We start from the raw sequence: 22,768 nt of genomic DNA on the forward strand, positions 1-22,768 counted from the left end.
GTTTCACGAATGATAGCCTGCCAAACATGGAGCGTTTTGGCGACCCAGATGTTATTATCTTCTCAAATACCTAACATAAGATCGTTAAGATAGAAGAATTTAATTAAGTATTATTATTTTTCTTTTCAGATTACTAATTAATTAAAAGTGCCAATTTACCCCACTGGAAGCACCCTAAAGAGTTTGGAATTTTGTTGTCCAAGTTCAAAGATGGTGGAGGACCATATAAGAAATACCTATCCAATGACCACCAAGAATGGGCACGCAAAAGTCGTCACAAGGGCTGCTGTAAGGATACTAGAAGATAAGCTTACCCCTCTAAGGATACCCTTCTAATGCCAGTTACCCTGTTTTAGTTCAAGTCCAAATATTCTGAAAACAAATTTATTGAGATTCGAAAAAATAGCCTGAAATCCTTATAAACGATATCAGATCAATATGAAAACTGCACCATAGGAATATCCATCACTGAAAACTCATACAGGAGAATTATGGTCCCTCAACTTGAGCAAGAAGGAAAATCCCTTATTCACATGAGAAGCAGTGATGTGTCTTTTTTTCGGTGCCACCAATGGAGCACTGAAACATCACGAAGAGAAGCAAAAGGCCACATCTGAAAGCTAATTTTTATATCTGCCTTCCTTTAGTAAGGAACAAAACATTATATTAAAATTGGCCACAATATTTTACAAAAACTGCATCTTCACATACAAGATGATGTAATACACGTATCTTCTGACAAGAGATGTTATAACAGACATATCTTTCAAAAAATTGTCTTTTTGTGGCATGGCATAATATTTCAGTTATTCTGTTGCCTAATTTCCCGTGATGCATTCTTTAATAGTTTCACAGATTTTTAACATAATATCATGGTTTTTCTTGAAAGCTTGAAACTTATATCCATAAACTATTGGTTATTTTAAAGTTTGTTTTTTTATAAAGAAAAGGTTGTTTATCAATCTTTGGATAAAACCTCATGCTACGCATATTATTTTCATATTTGGTTGTTATAATAATATTAATTGACAAACAAATTACAAAATTTTCCAAATAGGGAAATCATTTTGTATAAAATAAAACTGGGAACAAGATTGTTTTTAGACATATCGTGGCCAAATTTTTAGTTATTTTTAGCTTATAGTCAGTCTCCCTGAACATAACGAAGGAAACTAGTCTTTGTAAATACCACCAATGGGCCCAAACATATTGGCAGAAACTCTCTTGGTTTGATCTACCTTAGAAAACAATGTGAGATGCCCCTCTAGTTTTGTTCATGAAAATGGGCTGTATTTCCACTTCTTAAGTAAAATACAACCCAATATAAGTAAAAAAAAATCTTAAGAAAAATAAAAAGTAAATTTTGACCATGAGTTTTTCGTTGGATCAACGAGCGTTCTACCTCGACACAATAAGTAAAAAAGAACATACTCGAACAATGATCAAAAAATAAAAGGAATACCAATTCTGGAAAATAAAAGAAAAACTTAATTCTGTCCTATAATTTTCGGGGGTGACTGACACGATTTAGACACCAAGAAATGCGCTTCTCTCTCAAAACAAACACAACTGCCTACTGCGTTCCAAGTTATTTCAATTTTATTAAACATACAAATTCCCATCTTTGTTTTAAATAAGCTAAGAAAAAACAACTAAACAACGCAATTTTCCGCAAAGCATGCATTAAAAACATGTGTCTTAAAGGTCAAAACACAAAGTTGCACAAAAACCACTTTTAACGAGAAAAATAACCATTAATCAAAATTAAGCTTGAATACATGGCGCATTTCAAAAATAAAAACAGGAAGAAAAGTCTGTTTAAGAACGTGTTACTTTTTTTGGAAAAAAATCTTCTTGTGACATATCCTTTTAGAAGTATTGAGGGGTTGACAACTAAGATGATTTAATCAATAGCGAAGAAACAAAATTTAACAGCTTCTCCTTCTACTTTCTTCGGCGAAGCAGACCAAAGGTTGCTGCAACACCTCAAGTTGCTCTAACAACGCAAATGTAGTTAAGTCGTTAAAGGTAATTATTGGGTAAGAAAAAAAAACTATTTTCCAACTTTAGCAATTAAAACAGATATGCACTTGAACGAGACCTTGCCCTTACTCACATATCCAATCACCAAGGACAAACAGTACAACCAAACGCAATCAACCAAAATGATGAGTTGTGCAACATTGTCATTAGTAAATGGAAGCCATCAGCATTAAATAGGACCTTAAATCTAATAAAATATTCCCAAGTAATCACCTCCCACAAGGGCTCCTCAGAGGAATACGAACTTGCCTATATGGATTCCGGCGCATTAAATTCATTACCCAGGCTAAGTGGCGCACCTACCACAAGCTCTTTAGTGTAACCCTGTGATAGGTGCAGTTTGTGGAATAAGATATAGGCCAATAAAAGCTAGCCTAACCTAAAGCTTATAAGGAAGAGAACGAAATTTCAATTAGACATCCCTACAATAGGAACATTTCAAAAGGATATTCAAAAGATATTTTTCCTAAAAGAATATATGGCAATCACTGTAATTTGATATTCAATTCATTGAAAGTGATTATAATAAAACATACATACCTGAACTATAGAGAGATGTTCATCAGATGTGCCAGGAGGAGTATCAACCAAAAGATAGTCAAGACTTTCCCAGTCAACGTCTTTTAGAAAGCGTTTTATCAAACCTATAAAAAGAAAACTTGGAATAAGAAGACCATTACTGAATACCAAGGATGTACACAAGAGCCTTGGGGCCTTCCCCATCCCAAACCCTAAATTTTCCCGAATTCTTGGGTACTTTTTATTCAATTCATGAGGTATCCCCCGCCCCCACGACAAAACTCCTGCGTAGGCGCCTGCTGCACATTTTTACAGGATTTCGTTAGTTATAAAATCAATTTATGCAAGAATTCAAAATTATCAGTCAAATATATCAAGACAGTTAAATCAATGATGCGCGGGGGGGGGGGGATTCTACTATTAAAATAATGAGCGTAAATTTAAATTTTATTCACTTTGCTACAACATAGATAGATCTTGGCGCGTCAATTAAGAGGGAGGGGACTGTCCACAAATTTTATTGCACCATCCAGCTAGATTTTGGAAGTACTTTATTTTGGTATTTTCATTGAAAAAATCATAAACAACAAAATCATCTCTTCCCTAAATTTTACAAATAAATTTTGCCCTCCCATATATTTTTGTGAATTGACAACCTTATATAGATGCATCTGCTCTCATCCAAAATCTAGTTGGCAATCATGTAAATCTTCCAACAGAATGGTGACTATTCTAACAACTTTTTAAAACCAATCAGCCTACAGTAAAAAATTCTGTAGTTCCACAATTTGCAAATACACCAGTTTCGAAAATTAAATTAGTCACCAGTGGCCTCAAAAGAAACATATTTTGCTAGTGGTCTCAAAGGAAGCTCATTTTTAGGCTAAATTTTCTAATTTTCAGTGAGAAATTGTTCAGATAAATATGAAGAGAGGGAAAGGTAGAAAATTTGTCCCCCTGCCTCCCTCCATTCTGAGGAAGATATTTGGGTCAAACCTGCAAAACAAGCCTACAGGATGGCATCTCCCCTATTATTATGAAAATAATGTAGTGCAGCATTACATCCATAGGCTTAATAGCATGGTAGTGGGGGGAGCCTGCCCTGAAAACCAGACAAAGAACTCCCTTCAAAACGTGAAAATTATAACCCTAATATTTTGATTTACTTTTAGGGATTTTACTGAATACCAAGGATGTACACAAGAGCCGATGTACACATTAAAGACTTTAATGTGGAAAAATTTCCACAAAAGAATTAGACTTACTCAGCTGTATTTCAATTAATGTTCCCAGAGCCAAAAAATGAAAATAAAAAAACAAAAACAAACCATTTTTCTTTGGCCCTCTCCAAATAACAGCATCATCAACAGAAGGCAGCATAAAGCCAATTGACATCACTGACAAATTTTCTTCAACAAACACAGGAGACATTCCACTTCCACTTTGATGGATTTGCTCTCCCTCAGCTCCCATTATCCTTGGAATTGAAGGACCACAAATGTCTATATCCATCAAACCAACAGCACAATCTTGATTTCTTGCAAACGCACGAGCAAGCATACAACTCACAGTACTCTTACCAACTCCTCCTTTTCCAGATAGTATAAGGATCTTACTCTTGACGTTTTTAAGTGAGTCCTTAATTTTTTCTATGTCTGGGTCTGGGAGTTTTGGAGCTCCACTTGCACAGATGACTTGGTTTGGACAGCCAGCACATGCTGACTCCTTACCAGCAAGCTCACTTTGTGTTCCAGGACAATCTAGAATGATTATAAAATTCAGTATTCAAACTAAAAGATAAATATAGAGGTGCAATAAAGCCCCACTGTTAAGGTACCAAAGGTGTTTTTTCCCATGACGGAGGGAGCAGCAAAAATGCAGCTTTTCAACCACAATATATATATATATATATATATATATATATATATATATATATATATATATATATATATATATATATATATATATATACATATATATATATATATATATATATATATATATATATATATATATATATATATATATATATATATATATATATATATATATATATATATATATATGCGCAGAGGTTGAAACCAAGGGTAGGAAAGGACCCTTTAGGAAGGGCCCTTCAAACCAGTCCTGGGACATTTTTAAAAAGGAGAAGGGTGGGGGAGGGTACTAAAATCTATTTTGGGGGGTCATAATTTCTTGGTGAGCGGGTTTCATAGCATCATTGGAAGGGAGAGTATCTAGCCCTCCTTGATAGATAGTGCGTTTTTAAGTCATCATATCTTTGTAGCCTATATCTGAGGGGAGTTCCTTCAGAACAGTTTTGGGGGTATGCCAAGTTTAAAGTACTTTCTTACAGTACTTTTAAAGAGATTTTGGTATTCCTGGGAATGTTCTGTTTTACAAAAGAACCAATCTTGGCTTAAAAGAAAGTGCGTTACCATTATAAAAAGCATTACAGTCTTGCAAAGGTTTTCGCTCTAAAGACCCCTCCCCCACAAGACCCTATTAATAATTTTCGATTTAAATGAAATTAGAGACCCCTCCAACACAAATAAACGGCAAATAATTTTAAAATAATAATTAATAAGTAATTTTCCTGGAAATAAGTTTCTGGTCAAATAATTCAAATTATCTGGATATTCAATGAACACGTTAGTTAATGAAGGATTTTGTCATCTAACACGTTTCCAGAATTTTAAAATTTTGAACTGTATTTTTGACCTCTAATTAAACACTTTTTTGTTTATTCTAACTTTGCTGATTTTCCAGGTAGTAAATCCACACTGAATCTGTGCTTACCACTGAAACTAAATTCAACAATAAAATTTGACAGGCTATCCCCTTTTCTAAGTATAACTGAAAATGCAAATCGTTTTTGTAATCGGCAACTCTTGAGATGACAAGTTATATATCAAGAATCACCCCCCCCCCCAAAAAAAAAAAAACAGCATTTGTTTTTGCTTCAACAAAAATTTAGAAGGACAAAATGTAATCATGTTTTTCATAAAATTGACAGGTTCAAAAGCAGTAACAGAGAGCTTGTTAAAATGCATTTCAAGTAGCATGCTATACAAAAGACCACACTGCTTCCCCATTTACAAAAACTAAGAGAGAAAAGCAGGTTTAACTTGAATAAAGCAATGGAACAAGTTTTTCTGTTCCACTGCTTATATAAGTTACACCCATTTATCTTTCTTAATTGTCTGTTATACAAATGTTTGCAAAATATTTTATTTATTAAATTTAATTTTAAAATATTTGGATTTAAATTAATTTTTAATCTCATTACATTATTTGAATAAAAATCCTAAGTCGATGGTGGGTCCAGCATTTGGAAGGGGATTGGAATTGTATATCCTCTATTTCTACAATTTTTCAATTTGACAGATTTGTTGGCTATAATTTGATGAACTTTTTGAGGCTTAATTTTTTTTCCTTTCAGTTCATTTGTACAAATGTAGACTAGATAAAAATTAAATTACAACCAAGTTAAAAAAGACTAGATTTTTCTTTTACTGTTTAAGGCAAATATTGTTTTGATGGAATGTATTGGCACTCCAGGTACTTACTATAATCAATTACAGCTACTACCTTAACAATCTAAATAAAGGCAATATTTTCACCATAACCTACATACTCGTATTCATTACTTGATAATAATTACCTACTTAAAACAATTATGTTTATATTGATAATCCATATACAGAATTACCTTCTCTTGTAAAAAAAAATACAGTGGAAAGTCAAAGCACTCACAGATTCACCTTGATACCCTTAGCCTCAGAAGAAGTTGTAGTTGTTGCAGCAGTAAAAGTATGAATATTGCACATATTCCCTTTTGGGACTATGTTTAACATCCTCATTAACACACACCTTAATGTTTCAATTTAATAGCCAAAGCTGTTCATGGAATATGGCTTATGTGCCCTTTTGACAACCTGCATGCATACATTCCATTTGATTTGGTTGAAACAAAAGATGTCCATGCATCTTTAAACAAAGGTATAAATGCACTTGGTTACAATTGTACTTTTATTCAGAATAGTTATTTATGATATGTAGATTAGAAGGAAAATATTGCTTTTATTTTGTTCTGTTATGAATGATACTGAAAAAAAAACCAGAGGGACTAGTCTGAACCTGGTCTTAAAGCGTTTTGAACTTGCAATACATGCTCAGTCAAGGAGGCACACTCGTGCCTCTTTAAAGAGGCGAACCACGACAATGTTAAGTGATCTTCGGTTCCAGTGGTCGCAGAGGGATGGGGAGGGATGCATTTCGTAGCCCGAGCTCCAACTAAGAAACCTGCCAAATTTCAGACTTTTCCTTCATGGGGAAAATCTGGCCGAAAGTTTCGACACCCCAACCCCAACCCCCCTTTAACGTTGTCCGATCGGGCTGAAATTCACAAGTTAAGGTCCCCTAGGGCCCAGGAGCTTATCCGCGAAATTTCAGCTCGATCCGATAACTCCTTCCCTGTTTTCCAGAAACCACGCATAGCCACTTAATGTTAATGTTCTTTTTTTTCGCCACGCCTACAGGTCACAGCCGACATCGGATCTGGGTGTACGAAGACTCATTCGACGCGGAATTCTCCGAGTAATTTTGCTTGAAAGTTTCGTCGGAAAATCTTAACCCCCCGATTTTCTAGCTTAGAAAAACCCCACCCCCATAAGAGCCCATGTTAAGTTTTTTGTTGCTAAAAGTTACGAATTTCAACATCAAGTACATCAAAATGATCAGCTCGACATGGTGAGACTGACTGAAAGCTTCAAAAAATTCTGTCTTAATCCGTAAAATTTTTATTTGAGAAAAATGACAGAAACCCTTTTTTTCTGCCACGCCTACAGGTCACAGCCGACATCGGATCTGGGTGTACGAAGACTCATTCGACGCGGAATTTTCCGAGTAATTTTCCTGGAAAGTTTCGTCGGAAAATCTTAACCCCCCGATTTTCTAGCTTAGAAAAACCCATTTCCCCATTGAAGGTAAAATTTTCTCTTGTAATAACATCACTTGTTTGAAAAATTCTTACACTAACAGCAGCTTGGCGCAGCGGAAGCGTGCTGGGCCCGTAACCCAGAGGTCGGTGGATCAAGAAAAATGACAGAAACCCTTTTTTTCTGCCACGCCTACAGGTCACAGCCGACATCGGATCTGGGTGTACGAAGACTCATTCGACGCGGAATTTTCCGAGTAATTTTCCTGGAAAGTTTCGTCGGAAAATCTTAACCCCCCGATTTTCTAGCTTAGAAAAACCCATTTCCCCATTGAAGGTAAAATTTTCTCTTGTAATAACATCACTTGTTTGAAAAATTCTTACACTAACAGCAGCTTGGCGCAGCGGAAGCGTAACCCAGAGGTCGGTGGATCGAAACCGCTAGCTGCTAACTTTTTAAAATTTGAAAAATTAGGTAATTTTGTCAGTTTGAATTTATTGATACAGAAAGGGAGAAAATAAACATGGAAACATGTGATCAGAATTACATACTGGAATGTTCACAAGAATTTATACTGAAGCGGGGGTAAGGCTTGATGGAAGCAAGTTAAAAGAACCATTTAAATTGATTTCCTAATTGAAGCCGTTGGTGAAATTTTCTATTGTAATAACTTGTTTGATAACAAGCATAACAGCAGCTTGGCGCAGCGGAAGCGCGCTGGGCCCATAAACCGGAGGCGGGTGGGTAAAAACCACTAGCTGCTAAATTTTTAATTAAGCTGCTAAACTATTAAAATTATCAAAATTAGATAATTTTGTCAGTTTGAATTTATTGATACAGAAAGCGAGAAAATAAACATGGAAAATTATTATTAAATTACATCCACCATGGATTGTAGAAAAACGTACAGAAATAATATGAAAAAAACTTCGTTTTCTTAAAGAGTTAAAGAGGCTGCGTCCCAAAGTCGAACCTTAAAACGTACAGGAATTAGGAGAGGCAGTTGGGGGGGCTGCCGTCCCCCAAACCCCCCGCTTTTAAAGACTCTTTTGTACAGGTTTTTTGTTGTGGGGGGCTGCCGCCCCCCTAACCCCCCGCTCTTGGCTTCGGAAAGGCCCTCTTTTAATTAACAAAAAATTGAAATGAATGAATAATGGAATAACTTCGAAAAATGTTAAACACAAGAGGACAGGAGAACCATTGCGCCGAAACTAGTAATTAGTAACAATGAAGTTGACCACTCCATTTACATTTTAACATAATTATTGAAACTGTTTCCCAGACACAGAGCACACAAGCTAAGAGCTGGGGGTTTGTTGGTGTACAATAAAAAACCTGTACAAAAGAGCCTTTAAAAGCGGGGGGTTTGGGGGGCGGCAGCCCCCCAACTGCCTCTCCTAATTCCTGTACGTTTTAAGGTTCGACTTTGGGACGCAGCCTCTTTAACTCTTTAAGAAAACGAAGTTTTTTTCATATTATTTTCTAAGCAAGTACCAGAAAGAGACATCTTGTGGAAAAAAATAGCTTAAAAGTCATTTGAAAACCTTTCCCTAATTTTTACTGGTTTAATTGTCATACAGCAGAGCCAATCTGGTACAATTTAACCTTTTTCTCTTTTTACTGGATCCTTGGACAATGGAGGACAAACAAAACTTTAAAAGGATGAGTAATTTACATCTTCTTTTATGATATGTGCTTAAGGAATAATGTGGTTGGGTTGCAAAAAATTTTCAGAGACACAAATTAGTGTAACTGAAGAACACTTTTTATCATAGAATTATAAGGAAGTTCTGCCTCTTATTCTCTCTGTAAATACCCTGTTTTAAAAAGCCTATTAAAAGCTAAAGGCAGTTGACAGTTTGCTAGTCATTTCAGGAGTCCCAATCTTGCTGATGAAGCTGCAAATGCAGTCTGACTGTTAAACTTCAACTTTATCTGAATACTGATCCCGAGTATGTATTCCTTATATGTTGACACAGATTAAATGTGTAACGTCTTGTTCTTCTGCAAAATTGGTAAAAACTAAACAAAAGCTCAAAGTTGATATTTTTGGACTAATACAAAGTTCAGGGGTGAAAATGCACAAATGAGGAGACAGGGTGGCAAAATTTATTCTTTAAAATATAAGGGGATGGGCAATTTTGTCAAATTAAATATATATATATACCAAAAAAGGTCTTTAAATGAAAATACCAAACAAAGATGTATTTTGATGTAAAATAAGTTGGCAATTACGTCCCATTCCCTCGCTCCAATTTATGCCCTCAGATAAATAATGCACCATTTAGAAATATCAAATTCAAAAGCAACTTATCAGCCTGTGCCTTTCAAATAATAAGAAATTTTATTTACAGCTCATATTCACTGCACTTCAAATCTAGCCATCATCTGCATGCTGATTTTCTTCTAAATAAATTTATCTGTTCATTAAACAAAAAAGTTGTTTTTCAAAAGAAAGGGAGGAGCAACATTAAAGCTTAAAACCAACAAAAATGAGTAGATATATGAGAGAGACTGGCCACCAGCCTTTGCTTTTTCCACTACAGTCTTAAAATTCATTAAGAACACTTCATTCAAATTCAAATGTCCTTGTGTTTGAGCAGTTGTTTTTAAAGAATTGTGACAAAAGTTAAGCTTTAGTGTAAAGAGCAAGAGTTGATGAAGGGGCAGCCCTCCTTCTCGTATACAGAATAATTTATGTTTGTTTTAAGTTTTAATATTGCTCCTAACTCTCATTTGAAAAAAAACTTGTTTTTTTTTTTAATTCTGACTGTTCTTTAAATAACACAAGGTAATAACCAGTACCTCTTACCGTCTCAGCCCCCCTGTAAATAGTCTATGTGTGAGTGATAATAATTATGTAACAGTAAACGTGTGTGAAAGTAAAAATAGTAAATTAACAGTTACGTCCCCATGCCCCTCTGCATTGTCCCTCAATAGCAGCTCCGTGTACCTCAGCTGTAACTCACCCACTTCAACCATTAGTGAGAACAATAGTGTGCATAGCCAAAAGTTGCCTAGACACACCCAAAAACTTGTAAATATTATGACAGCTAACGTTGATGTTATCGCCAATAAGATGCCAGAACTGGCAACAGTGCTCAAATTAAGTCAGATAGATTTTGCAACTCTGACAGAAATTAGCCCTAAAAATTCCAGATTTCAACTGACAGAAGACTCCATCTGCCCCACTGGATACAACATCTTCAGCAATCTGTCCGATCCAAACTGCAGAAGAGGAGTTGCTGTTCTGGCTTCCAAGGAATTCCAGGTAAGAGAAATTTCTGCCCCGAATTCTTACTTACCTTGGGTTGAAGCCACTTGGGTATCCCTGTCCCTACCTAACGAAATGTTTGTCCTAAGCTCAATTTACAGAAGCCCCAGAAGTCCATGCCAGCTGTCCTCTCAAAGAGCAATTGCTGAAATGACGCAATTCATACTATGCAACTTCCCAAAGGCAACTTTGCTCATGACAGGGGACTTCAACCTCCCAAGCATGTTCTGGATGGATGACCAGGGTGTGACCGGGTCAACCCTTGAGCAAAACCCACTAATTCAAGTACTTGTTGATAATTTTCTGTACCAAACAGTAACTGTGCCCACAAGAATGCGTCTAGGACAAAATCCTTCAACACTCGACCTAGTCATAACCAATGATCCAGAAAAGGTGACCGGGACACAGACTCTCAGTCCGATTGGCTCAAGTGACCACATGCGAGTCCTCTCATCTATACAACTCAACTCCAAACCATCAAAATATACTAAGCAACCCTTTACTAATTACAAGATGATGGAGGAAGAGCTTATGGATGCCAATCTGGAAATTCTGATCTCAGATGACGTGGAAGCTTCATGGCTAATCCTAAAAAATACCCTACTAGAGAGCCTAGCTAAACATACCAGCATGACATGGAAAAAGAAACCAAAAACTCAACCTTTCCTCACCCCAAAAATCAAGAAACTATGCAATAGGAAGAAAAAACTTTGGGAGAAGTTTGTGAGACAAAAAACAACAACAGTATACGAGAAGTACAAAATTGCCAGGAATCTCCTCAGAAAAGAAACGCAGAAACTCACTGTAAACTACAAAGAACATCTGGCCAAAAATGTCAAGGAAAACCCTAAGTTATTCTGGAAACATATCTCCCTACGTAAACCAGGCAGACACTCAGTACCGGACCTGGAGAATAACAGCTCAGTCTCTTCCTGCGCCTCCAAAAAAGCTAACCTTCTGAATAAGCAGTTTGCCTCAGTGTTTTCTAAGGATGACCTCCAGTCAGCCCTCCCACCAGCAGAACAGGCTCACACTGCCTTCCCAATGTTACACTCACCGATCACAGTCGAAGAAGTAACCAAACAGCTTAAGGAGCTTGATGCCAATAAATCAACTGGACATGATGGTCTGAGCCCACGACTGCTGAAGGAACTAAGCCCTGCTATTTCAACGCCCCTGGTAAAATTATTTAACTTGTCGCTAACACAAGGGAAGCTTCCAAGGGATTGGAAGAAGGCAATAGTCATCCCAATTCATAAGAAGGGTAGCAAAACTTCAGCAGCAAACTATAGACCTATCAGCCTTACCTGTGTGGCATGCAAGGTCATGGAGAGAATTGTGAGCAAACGCATCATTAACCATCTTGAGGCTAACTCACTCATAAGCAGCAGCCAGCATGGTTTTCGTTCTAAGAGATCAGTGGATACAAACCTTCTTGAGTCTTACAGTCTTGTAACTGACCTAATTGAAAAAGGAGTACCAGTGGATATAATCCTGCTGGATCTAGCCAAAGCTTTCAACAAGGTTTGTCACCGCTACCTCATTTACAGGCTATGCACCCTGTCTCGTAGTCCAAAAGTGATCAGTTGGATCAAGGATTTTCTGAGGGACAGAACACAGCAAGTGAAAGTGACCAATGGACCAAATAGTTACGCACTCTCTGATGAAGTCAATGTCACCAGCAGGGTCCCCCAGGGCAGTGTCCTGGGCCCTACCCTGTTCAATATATACGTAAATGAGCTAGCCCTTATCAGCAGTAACAAAACCGCTCTCTATGCAGATGATTCAAAACTTATAGGTCCTGCCAATACCCCTTCTGCCCGCCAATCCCTCCAAAATGATCTCAACAACATGTGCTCCTGGGTCAAAAGATGGTTGCTGGAATTCATCGCTGAAAAATGCAAGGTCATACACTTTGGACACAGCAACCCCTAACAACAATACCTAATGACCCAAAACCCTGGATGTCACCACATACTGGAGCATGTTCAGGAGGAGAGAGACCTTGGAGTTATTGTAGACTCCCAGTTGAAATTCAGCTCCCACTCACAGAAGATCTCAGCCAATGCTAGCAGAGCCCTAGGTATCATTAAACACGGCATTACCAGCAGAAGTAGACATGTAATGACCAAGCTCTACAAAGGACTGGTAAGACTGTGTTTGGAGGTTGGGACCATCCTGGCCACCCCTCAATTTAAAAAGGATAAGATAGTGCTTGAGCAAATCCAACATAGGGCCACTAAGCTGATTGCCGGTATGGAAAATAAGCCCTACAATGAACGGCTGAAGGAACTCAACCTCTTCTCTTTAGTCTACAAGCGGAAACGTGGGAATATGATCCAGGCACATAAACTCCTCTCTACCAATCAAGAAAATGAGCTCCTGGAGATTGACCCCTCCCACATAACTCGAGGACACCCAAAACAAATCCGCAAAATTCATGCAAAGACTGGACCAAGATGCAGCTTCTTCTCGAGCCAGATTGTGAACCTCTGGAACAGCCTCAAGGAGAACACTATTTCTGCTGAATCAACAGATGTATTTAAACGCCGTCTGGATGCTGAGTGGAGTGACAAACCATGGAGATTTGACAGGGATGCACCAGAATCTTCCACCAGAATTTAATCAACCATGCATGCAACTGTCATCACAAGGAGTGATTCAACAGGATCAAAAGTCCTTATTTCACTCCAAGATGTGATTTAAGGTAATTTAAGGTAATCCCCTTCCTGCATGAAAAACCTTACTTGGTAATTTCCCCTAGGGAGTTTTCTCTAAATCCAAAAAAAAATCTCCCTGTAGAACCCCCCCCCCCGCCCTGCAGAAAATTCCACAACAAAAATGTTTGTATATTTCCAAATAACAAATGCTGCATGTGAACAACAGGCAAATTGCATAACTTACAGTCCTTTTCCTGGGATGATGGGGAGGGGGGTCAAGTTATTTCCAAAAGCTTAGTTATTGAACCTTTCAACAATGCTGAATCATATGGCTATTTCGAAATTCTGAACAAATGTCTTTGGGAAAAAAAGGACGTGGAAGGGAGCTAGTTGCTCCTCAATCCTTTTGGTCACTAGAACTTTTGATTTCCATTCAAGTGAGCTTAGTTTACAATTTTCTAGCCCTATTTTTTTTTTTAATTTTCTTCTGGAAGGGATGGCTGCAGAAATTTTGGAGTGGGCTTATTTGACTGGAAATTGAAAGTTCTTGAGTCCCTTTTGAAAGTAACTGGAGGGCAGCCAACCCCTACTCCCAATCATAACACCCCCCCCCCCCCCAGGAGGCTACATCTGGATCAAAATTTGAAGGTAGCCAATCGTTTTCAAATTAGTTGAAAAGTATAATTACTTTGCTACCCTGGATGGAATGACCCCCACAGCCCTTGTAAATTGCTAGCTATTTACCATAGTTTTGTAGGCATCATGTTTGGTATCCAATGGCTCACAATCTTCAGGTATCATTCTTTGGGTCCAAAGGGTCATAAACCTTGCTTTTTAGCCATGAATAGATTCTAAGTTCTATAGCAGCTTATAGTGCAAAAATGTACAGGTAAACTGGAGACAAAACATAACTCTCCCTAATAAAATGTGTTCACCTGCTTCTCCTCCTTCCTTTCCCAACACTACTTGGAAGTCTATTACATTGGAGGTCTTTATTACAATTATTAAATAGCAGCATTAGTTAGTTAATGATTAGTTTGCATGCTAGGTTTCGGCAGAGGACAACAGAGCTTGTATGTGTTATCTTTATCCTTTACTCTACAGTCTAAATTAAAAGTAAAGTTGCAATTTACTGCAACTATATATAGTTGCACACTAAAAACAGGCATGGAAGGGAGGCTGGTTGCCCTCCGATCCCTTTTGACCATTGGATAAGGAACTAGAACTTTTAATATTCAACTGAATAAGCTCTCTCCAAAGTTTCCAATAACCCTTTCTATACACAGTGCAGGGAAGGACGTTCCTAGGGATATAATTTTCAAGCTAAATGAGGGGAAAATTGTCATTTTTGGCCCTTCTTTAGAGCCCCTAATTTTTTTTACACAAGGTTCCTCTTGGAACAAGAATTTGTGGCTATAAGTTCCAAACTAATCAAGGAAAGGAGTTTTTTTGCCTGTTTCTAGGCCTCTTCCCTGAAAAGTATTGCAAATCTAACCTACATACATATATAGTAGTAATGTAGGCCAAAGGAAACCATGTGTACTTTAGTTATCAAAATAGTCTATCTATAATATCTCAATAAATCTAGGCAGAACAATTTTAAATTATCAAGGGAGTTGTCGGGGGTGAGCAAGTAGTCTTTGAACTTTGGTGTGGGGGAGGAACAGAGGTGAATTAAAAGAACCCATGCATCCAGGTTATCAAAATCATGTATCTGCAATGTCTTAGAACAACTGGTGGTGATTGACTTTAATTTCCAGAACATTCAAAAAGAGAGGAGGAGGTAAGAGGACTTTATATTTTGTAGTAAAACAAAAGTGAGGTGGAGGCTAGCAAACATATGTCTGATCTGCCAAAAAGTTTTGACAATATTAATCCCAGCAAAACTGAGAATTTATTATTAGGCTAGTGAAGTAGGGAGGTAAATCAAAAGACAGTAGATTCAACCAGATTATCAAAATAGTGCATGATATCAGCTATATTTTAGGAATGACTGGCAGGGGGGGGGGGCAAAATAAAACTTCAAGGGAGTGCTTGGGGAAGACAAAGGTGATCCAAAAAATATGTTGAAGGGAGGGGAGAACAGTACCACATTGTAGAGTTTATTGAAAACATACAGAGACAAGCAACAAAATGCATACAAAGTCCAGCATCAACCTCAAATGAGGACCACCTCCGGTACCTTAAACTATCCACTCTGGTTTACAGGTGCTAGTGCAGCAATATGATGCTTATTTACAAGCTGCAGAAGAAAAAGTCAGTTATCTTTGGCAGCAATCTCAGTACCAGCACAACACAAGAGGACACTCCAAGAAGCTACCAAAGTAAAGCTCCCAATCAAAAACTTGTCAAACATTCTTTTTGAGAAGAGTCATAAACCATTGGAATCAACTGAAAGATTCAACTGTCAGTGCTCCCTCTATCCAGTCCTTCAAAAGCCAACTTGACAAAGAGTAGGAGAAGAAGCAGTGGAGGATTGACTGGCAGTCATCAACTCAAGAGCACTACAGGTCTGGAAGACCTTAATGCTCTCAGATGGATTAAGGTGATTAAGGTAAGGTGATATACCTTGAGGGGTGGTGTAAGTAAGTATTTTGAATGTTATAAATTAGATTTCAGAATTTTATAATGTTTCCTTCTTGAGACTAGAAATACAGGAATACTACCAATAATAGAAACCTGTTGTATATTTTATAAGAAGAATCTCATTATTAGTGTCTTTTTAAGTTTAACATACCATAGAGTTTTATCTGGGTTAAACCAAGGGGGAGGGAGGGCGTTGTGTATTGTCAGGAAACTGACCATGATATTTGTGAAGAGCATAAAATAAAGAAATCTAACAGTCTAGGTTAATACCATTTTATTTAACCTGTTTCCTTTAGAAGAGGTAACAAAGTGTGGGTGTATGAGCAGTCCACCACACAAGGAGACATTTTATGCAAATATATACCCAGAACTGCATCCTGAATCTAAATTTAACCTTCATTTGCATCACAAATGAACTTTACCCCTACCCCTAAATATGTCCCAATTAAGCATCAGCACTGTTTCTGTTTTTTCTTGTCTGTTTCTGTTTTTACAAAAAAAAAACGGAACAGAAAACAAAAACAAGCTACCTGTTTTTGTTTGACCTGTTTCTGTTTCTGTTTTTTTTTCATCTGTTTTTTTCCGTTTCTGTTTTTTTTTTCTGTTTTCTGTTTTTTTTTTCGAATGCCGCGCTATCTAGCGGGCATGATACCGAAATCGTCCTTTGTCAACAAGAAGAAGAGTAATTTCTTTGATATTCAGGTGAAACTTTTCCAATTTGAAAAGTTTTCTCAAAAGTCCATTTTACCTACTGCACCCACAAAGTCAAAAATTATCCAATTCCACCATAAGCGAAATCATTCTAATGCAAGGCTAACATTAAATGGAATACTTATCCCAGAGGACAATCAAATTAATTATCTAGGGCTCATACTTGACCAAAAACTAAACTTCCACCTCCACATCACAAACACAATAAAAAAGTGCTATAGAAAAATAATAATAATTAAAAGGCTACTAGCCACACCTTGGGGCTGTAATGAGAAAACACTACTCCAATTTTATAAATCATATATAAGACCCCATATTGACTATGGCCTCATAGTTTATGGTGCTTGTGCTAAGACCCACATGCAAAAAATCGAAACGACGCAAAATGATATAATTTGTCTTATATTTGGTCTTAGGAAACCAACAAAAATTAAGTTTCTGCTTACTGAGAGTGGACTATCACCAATAAATGAAAGAAGAAGATATCTACTAATTAATTACCTTACAAAAATTGAAGCCAATGATTCTCATACCCTGCATAACTGGTTAAGAAATCCATCTATGTTTAGAGGCGTTGCAAAAGAATATGCAAATATCCAGAAGAAGTTCCCAGCACTAGTAAAATCTATTGCACCCACATTCCCCCAACCCCCCCCCCCCACCCTTGGAGTTGGTCAATCCCCATAATAAAGACTGACTTCTCAAAGTGGACCAAAGAACTTACCCCCATTTCTTTTATTCAGAAAAAAATTTGCTGAGCTAAATAATGTTGCTTATAAAAACCATTTCCAAATTTTTGTAGATGGGTCCAAAATGAATGAGAAAGTGGCAAGCAGAGCATTCTTCCCAACCCATAATATCACTTTAGGAGAGAAGTTACACGATAATTCATCTGTAATGTCTGCCGAGCTAAATGCCATAATCATGGCATTAGATTTCCTCATGGTTAATAAATATACGAATGTTAAAATTAAAAATATTATAATATATTCTGACTCTTTGTCAAGCCTTGAGCTTCTTTCTTCACCTTCTCATTATAAGATGGATATTGACACATTTCTTTGTCTTAGGATTATTGATATTTTTGCTTCAAAAGGTATTTTAACTCATATCCAGTATATTCCAAGCCACTCGGGTATAATAGGTAGCCATAAGGCAGATGAAATAGCAAAACATGCTTTAAATATTGACCAGCCAAGTGGGAGACCAATCCCCAGTAGAGATATTTACCAATGGAGACTTACAGACGTACTGCTAAATAATAAGAATCCTACCCTATCACCTTTCCAAGATTTATCATTGAATTTGGTCAGGTTCAAATGGGCTAAATTTTCAGGCATTCTCATATCAGATCCCTAATTCAAGTGGCGAAGTTCCCTCGTCCCCCCTTTGCAGGTCACGTAATCTTAAGAATGAAACAATAGATCATTGCCTATTTGAATGTAATATGCTGACGTCTGCACAGAATAAAATGCAATGTAAAATGTTAGAATGCTTCAAACACCACAAAATTCCACTAACAGCCAAGAGTCTTGCTGACCATACTTTCTCGCAGAGCACAGAGCTCAATATATATTCTCTTATAATTCAACTGCTGGTATCAAAAGATATACTCCAAGAAATCTGAGCAGATACAAATCACATAAGACAAACCAGCTCCATGGCTCAGTCGATCCCACAGAGTGAGCCAAAAGGAAAAGGGCTAAATAGTATCGACTGAAAAGCCCGTCTGCTGAATAAGAAGAAGAAATCATAGCGAAATCTAAACTAGAAGCTCGATTTCTTTGCTAACCTTCGTCTAATTTTGTGTGCTGGAGCAAGCATCCTAAAGGTAAAAATTATTAATAGTTAAATTAGACCAGCCATGCCTGTCTATTTGAACTTTTGTAGGCATGAGGGTTCTAAGCCTATTGTTATCAGTCAGCTCATTCCAGATACAGCACAAGCCCATTTAACTTCTTCCTTTTTTTTCTTTTTTGTACTATGCTGTAACTCAGACTTATTTTATCCCTAGTACCACACAATTGGACATGCAGAATTCAAATATCACATTGATTTTTTTTCAATTTTTTTTTTCAAAAGAATCATCACAATATTGTCGATAAGTACATTGTATGCAAAAAAAAATATGCAAAATATGCAAAAAAAGGCATGTGTTTCAAGCAAAGAAAAATAAACTGTTGAAACTGAAATTGGATATGAATCAGGCACGAAAGGTATCTCCAACATTTGACTGCTGGTCATATACAGGGGGAGGATACTTGGCAGTGACAGTACATTACCCCAAGCTAGTCAGTGGAAAATGGGTAGGTCACAGTTGCATCTTGCACTTTAAGTGTCTCAAGGTTCGGCATACAGCAGCAAATATACTTGCATCAATCAGAGTAGCCCTGAAGAAATTTGAAATTGAAGACAAATTGTTCTGTGTTGTAACTGATTCTGGCTCAAACATTGTAAAAGCTTTTCAAATTGGTAGAATTGAATATTCATCTTGCTTTGGCCACTGCCTCCACCTCAGTGTCACAAATGGCCTCAAATTTTGGGGAGAAATGAATTTTGATGTAGAGCAAACACCGGAATGTGATTAAGATGATGAAGGTGAACCCAAACAAGGCACTAGTAGAGAGCAATGTTCCTCAGAGATTGGTCTGACAGAAGATGACCTTCCTGATATCATAAATTCAGACATTGTTGACACTGCTTTAGATGTATATGACTTGGAAGAGTACAACTCTGACACAGAAACTGAATGGGATGAATGGGCCAGTGGTGCAAATGATTTTACTGAAATTGAAGACTCAGTCTCACTCAATGGTGCACTCAAAAAGTTGCATCGGACACTCAAGCTGCTAAAAAAGTCAAATATTCAACATGACTTCTTTGAACAGCTTTGCAAAGAAATAGGACTTAGTGGTCACATCCCTCATGATATGAAAGTGCGTTGGAATAGCACTTACGTGATGATTAGTTCCTCATTACACAGAAAATTTATGATGTAAATGTTTGCAATGCAAAAATTAGAGAACTTGAACTTACTGAGCAAGACTGGTCACTTTTAGAATGTGCAACAAGTTGTTTGAGCCTTTTGAAGAGGCCACCAAACTGGCTAGTGGGTTCACTTCCACCACTTCAAGCAAAGCATACATGCTGATCAAGGGATTGGTGAGCTTCTGTGAAGCAAGATTGACGAGGCCACTTGAGAATCGCCTGAAGGATCAGCTGCTTATGCAGTTAAAAAAATATTTTGTGCAAAATCCTAGATTCAAGTTGGAGCTCTACCAGCATGCAGCTTATCTTGATCTTTGTACATATGAGCAAATGACTTTAGAAGAAAGAGTGGCAGCAAGACAGTCCCTCATATGTTTACTTAGCAGCTTACAAGATTCCTTTGTGCCCAGTGCAGTTGAGATATGTGTACAGGAACCTGAGAGCCTTAATGATGGCAATGATAAATTTTCCTGATTTTTGAATAAAGCAGGACTGATGCCCTCTGTGCAAAGAGCAAATTCCACCTCTGCACTGAACATCGAAAATGTGGTCAAAGCTTATGAGGAGAGAGTTCCCATTTATCTTGTAGAGCAGAGGCGAAATGGGCTGTTGGTAAGTCAAATGCAGTTCCAAATCTGTCTAGATATTGGGTTTAAATCTGCTCAATTGTTACTTTGTAGAAGCTTCCTATCCCTTCAGCCAGATAAGAAAAGGCTCCAAAGCTTTCTTTGTAGGCCTTGAAAAATCCAGACCATGTTCAGATGCTTGAAAGTCAGAATAATATCCTTCAACTTATTTTATTCTATGATTATTTGGCTTATTCTAAACTAGAGTAAAGTAACCAAACATTCATCCCCATAACATACCTTTCCTCCCAACTGAAATCACAACTCCCAAGGGAGCAAGTTAATTCTTGGCCTCCACTGATGAGTAGAAGGTGGAAAAGGTTATCATCAGTCCAAAAAATGCCTATGAGTTATGTTTACTTTTGAGAAAACAAAAGAAATGTACAAATTTTCATCCCTGGTTTGGGCAGGGTTTAGGGGATGAATTTTTTGTTTCTTTGCCTTACTGTTGGCTCTTACAGAAAAGTTTTCTGAATTCTATGTTTGGAGAAGTTAAGGGAAACTTGAAAATAAAACTATATGTCATTAATGTAAGAGGTCATGCTATTTTTCCCTCTCCCCTCTCTGTTCCATTGTCCTTCTGCCTCTTGTTTTTAACCTAATTAAGGTGATGCTTTTCTGCAAGGTAATGGATTGGTTTGACTTCTGGAGCCAGAATGAATTTTTTTCCAACAATCTTTTATAATAAATGAGTGACAAAGAATTTAAGAATAAATGCAATTTGGCCGTTAGGCCTAAAAATTTTTGGTGAAATTGCACCCAATTGGATGCATTTTATGACAAATTTTGCCCCCCCCCCCCCTAAAAATATGCTAGTGTGTTGAATTACACGAAGTTGCCTATCTTTTGTATGTAACTAAAAGGATTTGCAATTCTGGGTATATATTTGCAAATTAAAAGGGGGGTGTATACACTCTGTTGATATAGCCTATAGGCTGTAAGAAATTCATGAATTTCTTTGAAAAACTATAAAAACAAGGAAAGAAGTGAAGATAAAGGTTATCTCACAGCAAATAGGCTATAGGACCAATTTTAGTTCCTAGCTTATGGGTAGGACTAGGGGGGCTAGGATACATTTCAATATAAGAGCAAGGAATAGGGGCCCTTGTGGTTTACTTCTATTTTAATTTTTGTCTCTATAATAAAACAATTCCAAGAAGATTTAGATTAGGCCTAGGCCACAAGAATTTTTCTTCTGATAAACAAAATATAAATTTAGAATTAATTCAAACAAGGTGCAGAGTAGGCCTAGGCCTACAACGCGTACATAGAACTTAATTCTGAGAAGAATTAGAGTAGGCCTAGGCCACAAGAATTTTTCTTCTGATAAACAACGTGTGAATTCAAAAAGTTTATTTCAGGAGTCAATGAAGCTACTAGAAGTTACATATTTAGAGTGTCACTTACGATCTGGAGCATTTTCTGGTACCTCTTCCATGACTATGCAATATTATGTCTTTTATCAAAAAAGGCAGGTTTCCTTTTTTTGAAATTATAGCGATTTATTTTAATTAGCTTCTTCTAAAACTTTTTGTCCGGCGTAGTCTTCGCCGTTTTCTGAAAAACTGGTAACCAGGCAGACGTCTACATTACTAATGAAGATTGCTACATGTCTCGCCTTTTCCCATTCTCCAGTTTCTGTCCAGTTTTCTGATTGTCAAGTTGGTAAATATTTCGCTGTGCATATTAATGACTTACAAATTAAGTGAACATACCACTCAATGTCTTTTTGTACCACCTTTCCAAATGTAATAATCAGTTTTGTTGCAAATGAATTTTCCCCCACCCCCATATAGACCAATTCAGGGTATATATTTGCACTTTGGGGGGAGTAGAGATCAAAATTCCCTCTCATTTGCATCAGAATTAAATTTCGCCCACCCTCCTAATGTGCAAATGTATACCCTGAATTGTTATATGCAAGGGTGGGGCTTAGAATTTATTTGTAGCAAAAGTGATTATTATATTTAGAAAGAGCATAAAAAAGGGCAGAAAGCTGTAGTATGTTAACTTTATTCGTAATTCAACAATATTAACAACTGAATATTTACCGTCACGTTTCTGTGGCGGCGAGCCAAAAGCGGATAAGTCATCTTTTTCACATTTTTTAAGAAAGAAAACTTAAGTGTTGAACTGTTTTCATCAGATCAGTAAATTACAAGGGGGAAAATGAGAGATACCATTTTAATTTGGTTTTTCAAGATGGACGAAATGAACTTTCTTAAATCTGCATAGATGAAAGGATTTAAAAGATGCGGGACTAATCCCATTTTGGTATGTTGCTTTTCTGAGGTTTTTACATAAAACTCACTTATCTAAGCCAAAATTGAACTTATATCCTTAACGATTAGACCAAGATTTAGATCTTGAGACGAGAAATTGATTGGTGTTTTTAACTCATTTTTACCAAAAAACGCCAAA

At 37.0% G+C, this 22,768-nt stretch overlaps 1 protein-coding gene across 1 annotated transcript in view; it reads right to left on the bottom strand.

The window, feature by feature from the left end:
• LOC136039638 (cytosolic Fe-S cluster assembly factor nubp1-like) overlaps nucleotides 1-21,898 on the bottom strand; it is a 23,335-nt gene extending 1,437 nt beyond the window's left edge. The window contains exons 1-3 of the mRNA XM_065723536.1: nucleotides 21,755-21,898; nucleotides 3,891-4,322; nucleotides 2,584-2,687 (exon numbers count right to left, since the gene is read on the bottom strand). Of these exons, the coding sequence (XP_065579608.1) occupies nucleotides 2,584-2,687; nucleotides 3,891-4,322; nucleotides 21,755-21,785 (567 nt within the window). The 5' untranslated portion in view covers nucleotides 21,786-21,898. The remainder of the gene's footprint in view (nucleotides 1-2,583; nucleotides 2,688-3,890; nucleotides 4,323-21,754) is intronic.
• Between the last annotated feature and the right edge of the window lie 870 nt (nucleotides 21,899-22,768).

This window comes from Artemia franciscana, chromosome 19 (genome assembly GCF_032884065.1).
Source record: "Artemia franciscana chromosome 19, ASM3288406v1, whole genome shotgun sequence".
NCBI classification, from domain to species: domain Eukaryota; kingdom Metazoa; phylum Arthropoda; class Branchiopoda; order Anostraca; family Artemiidae; genus Artemia; species Artemia franciscana.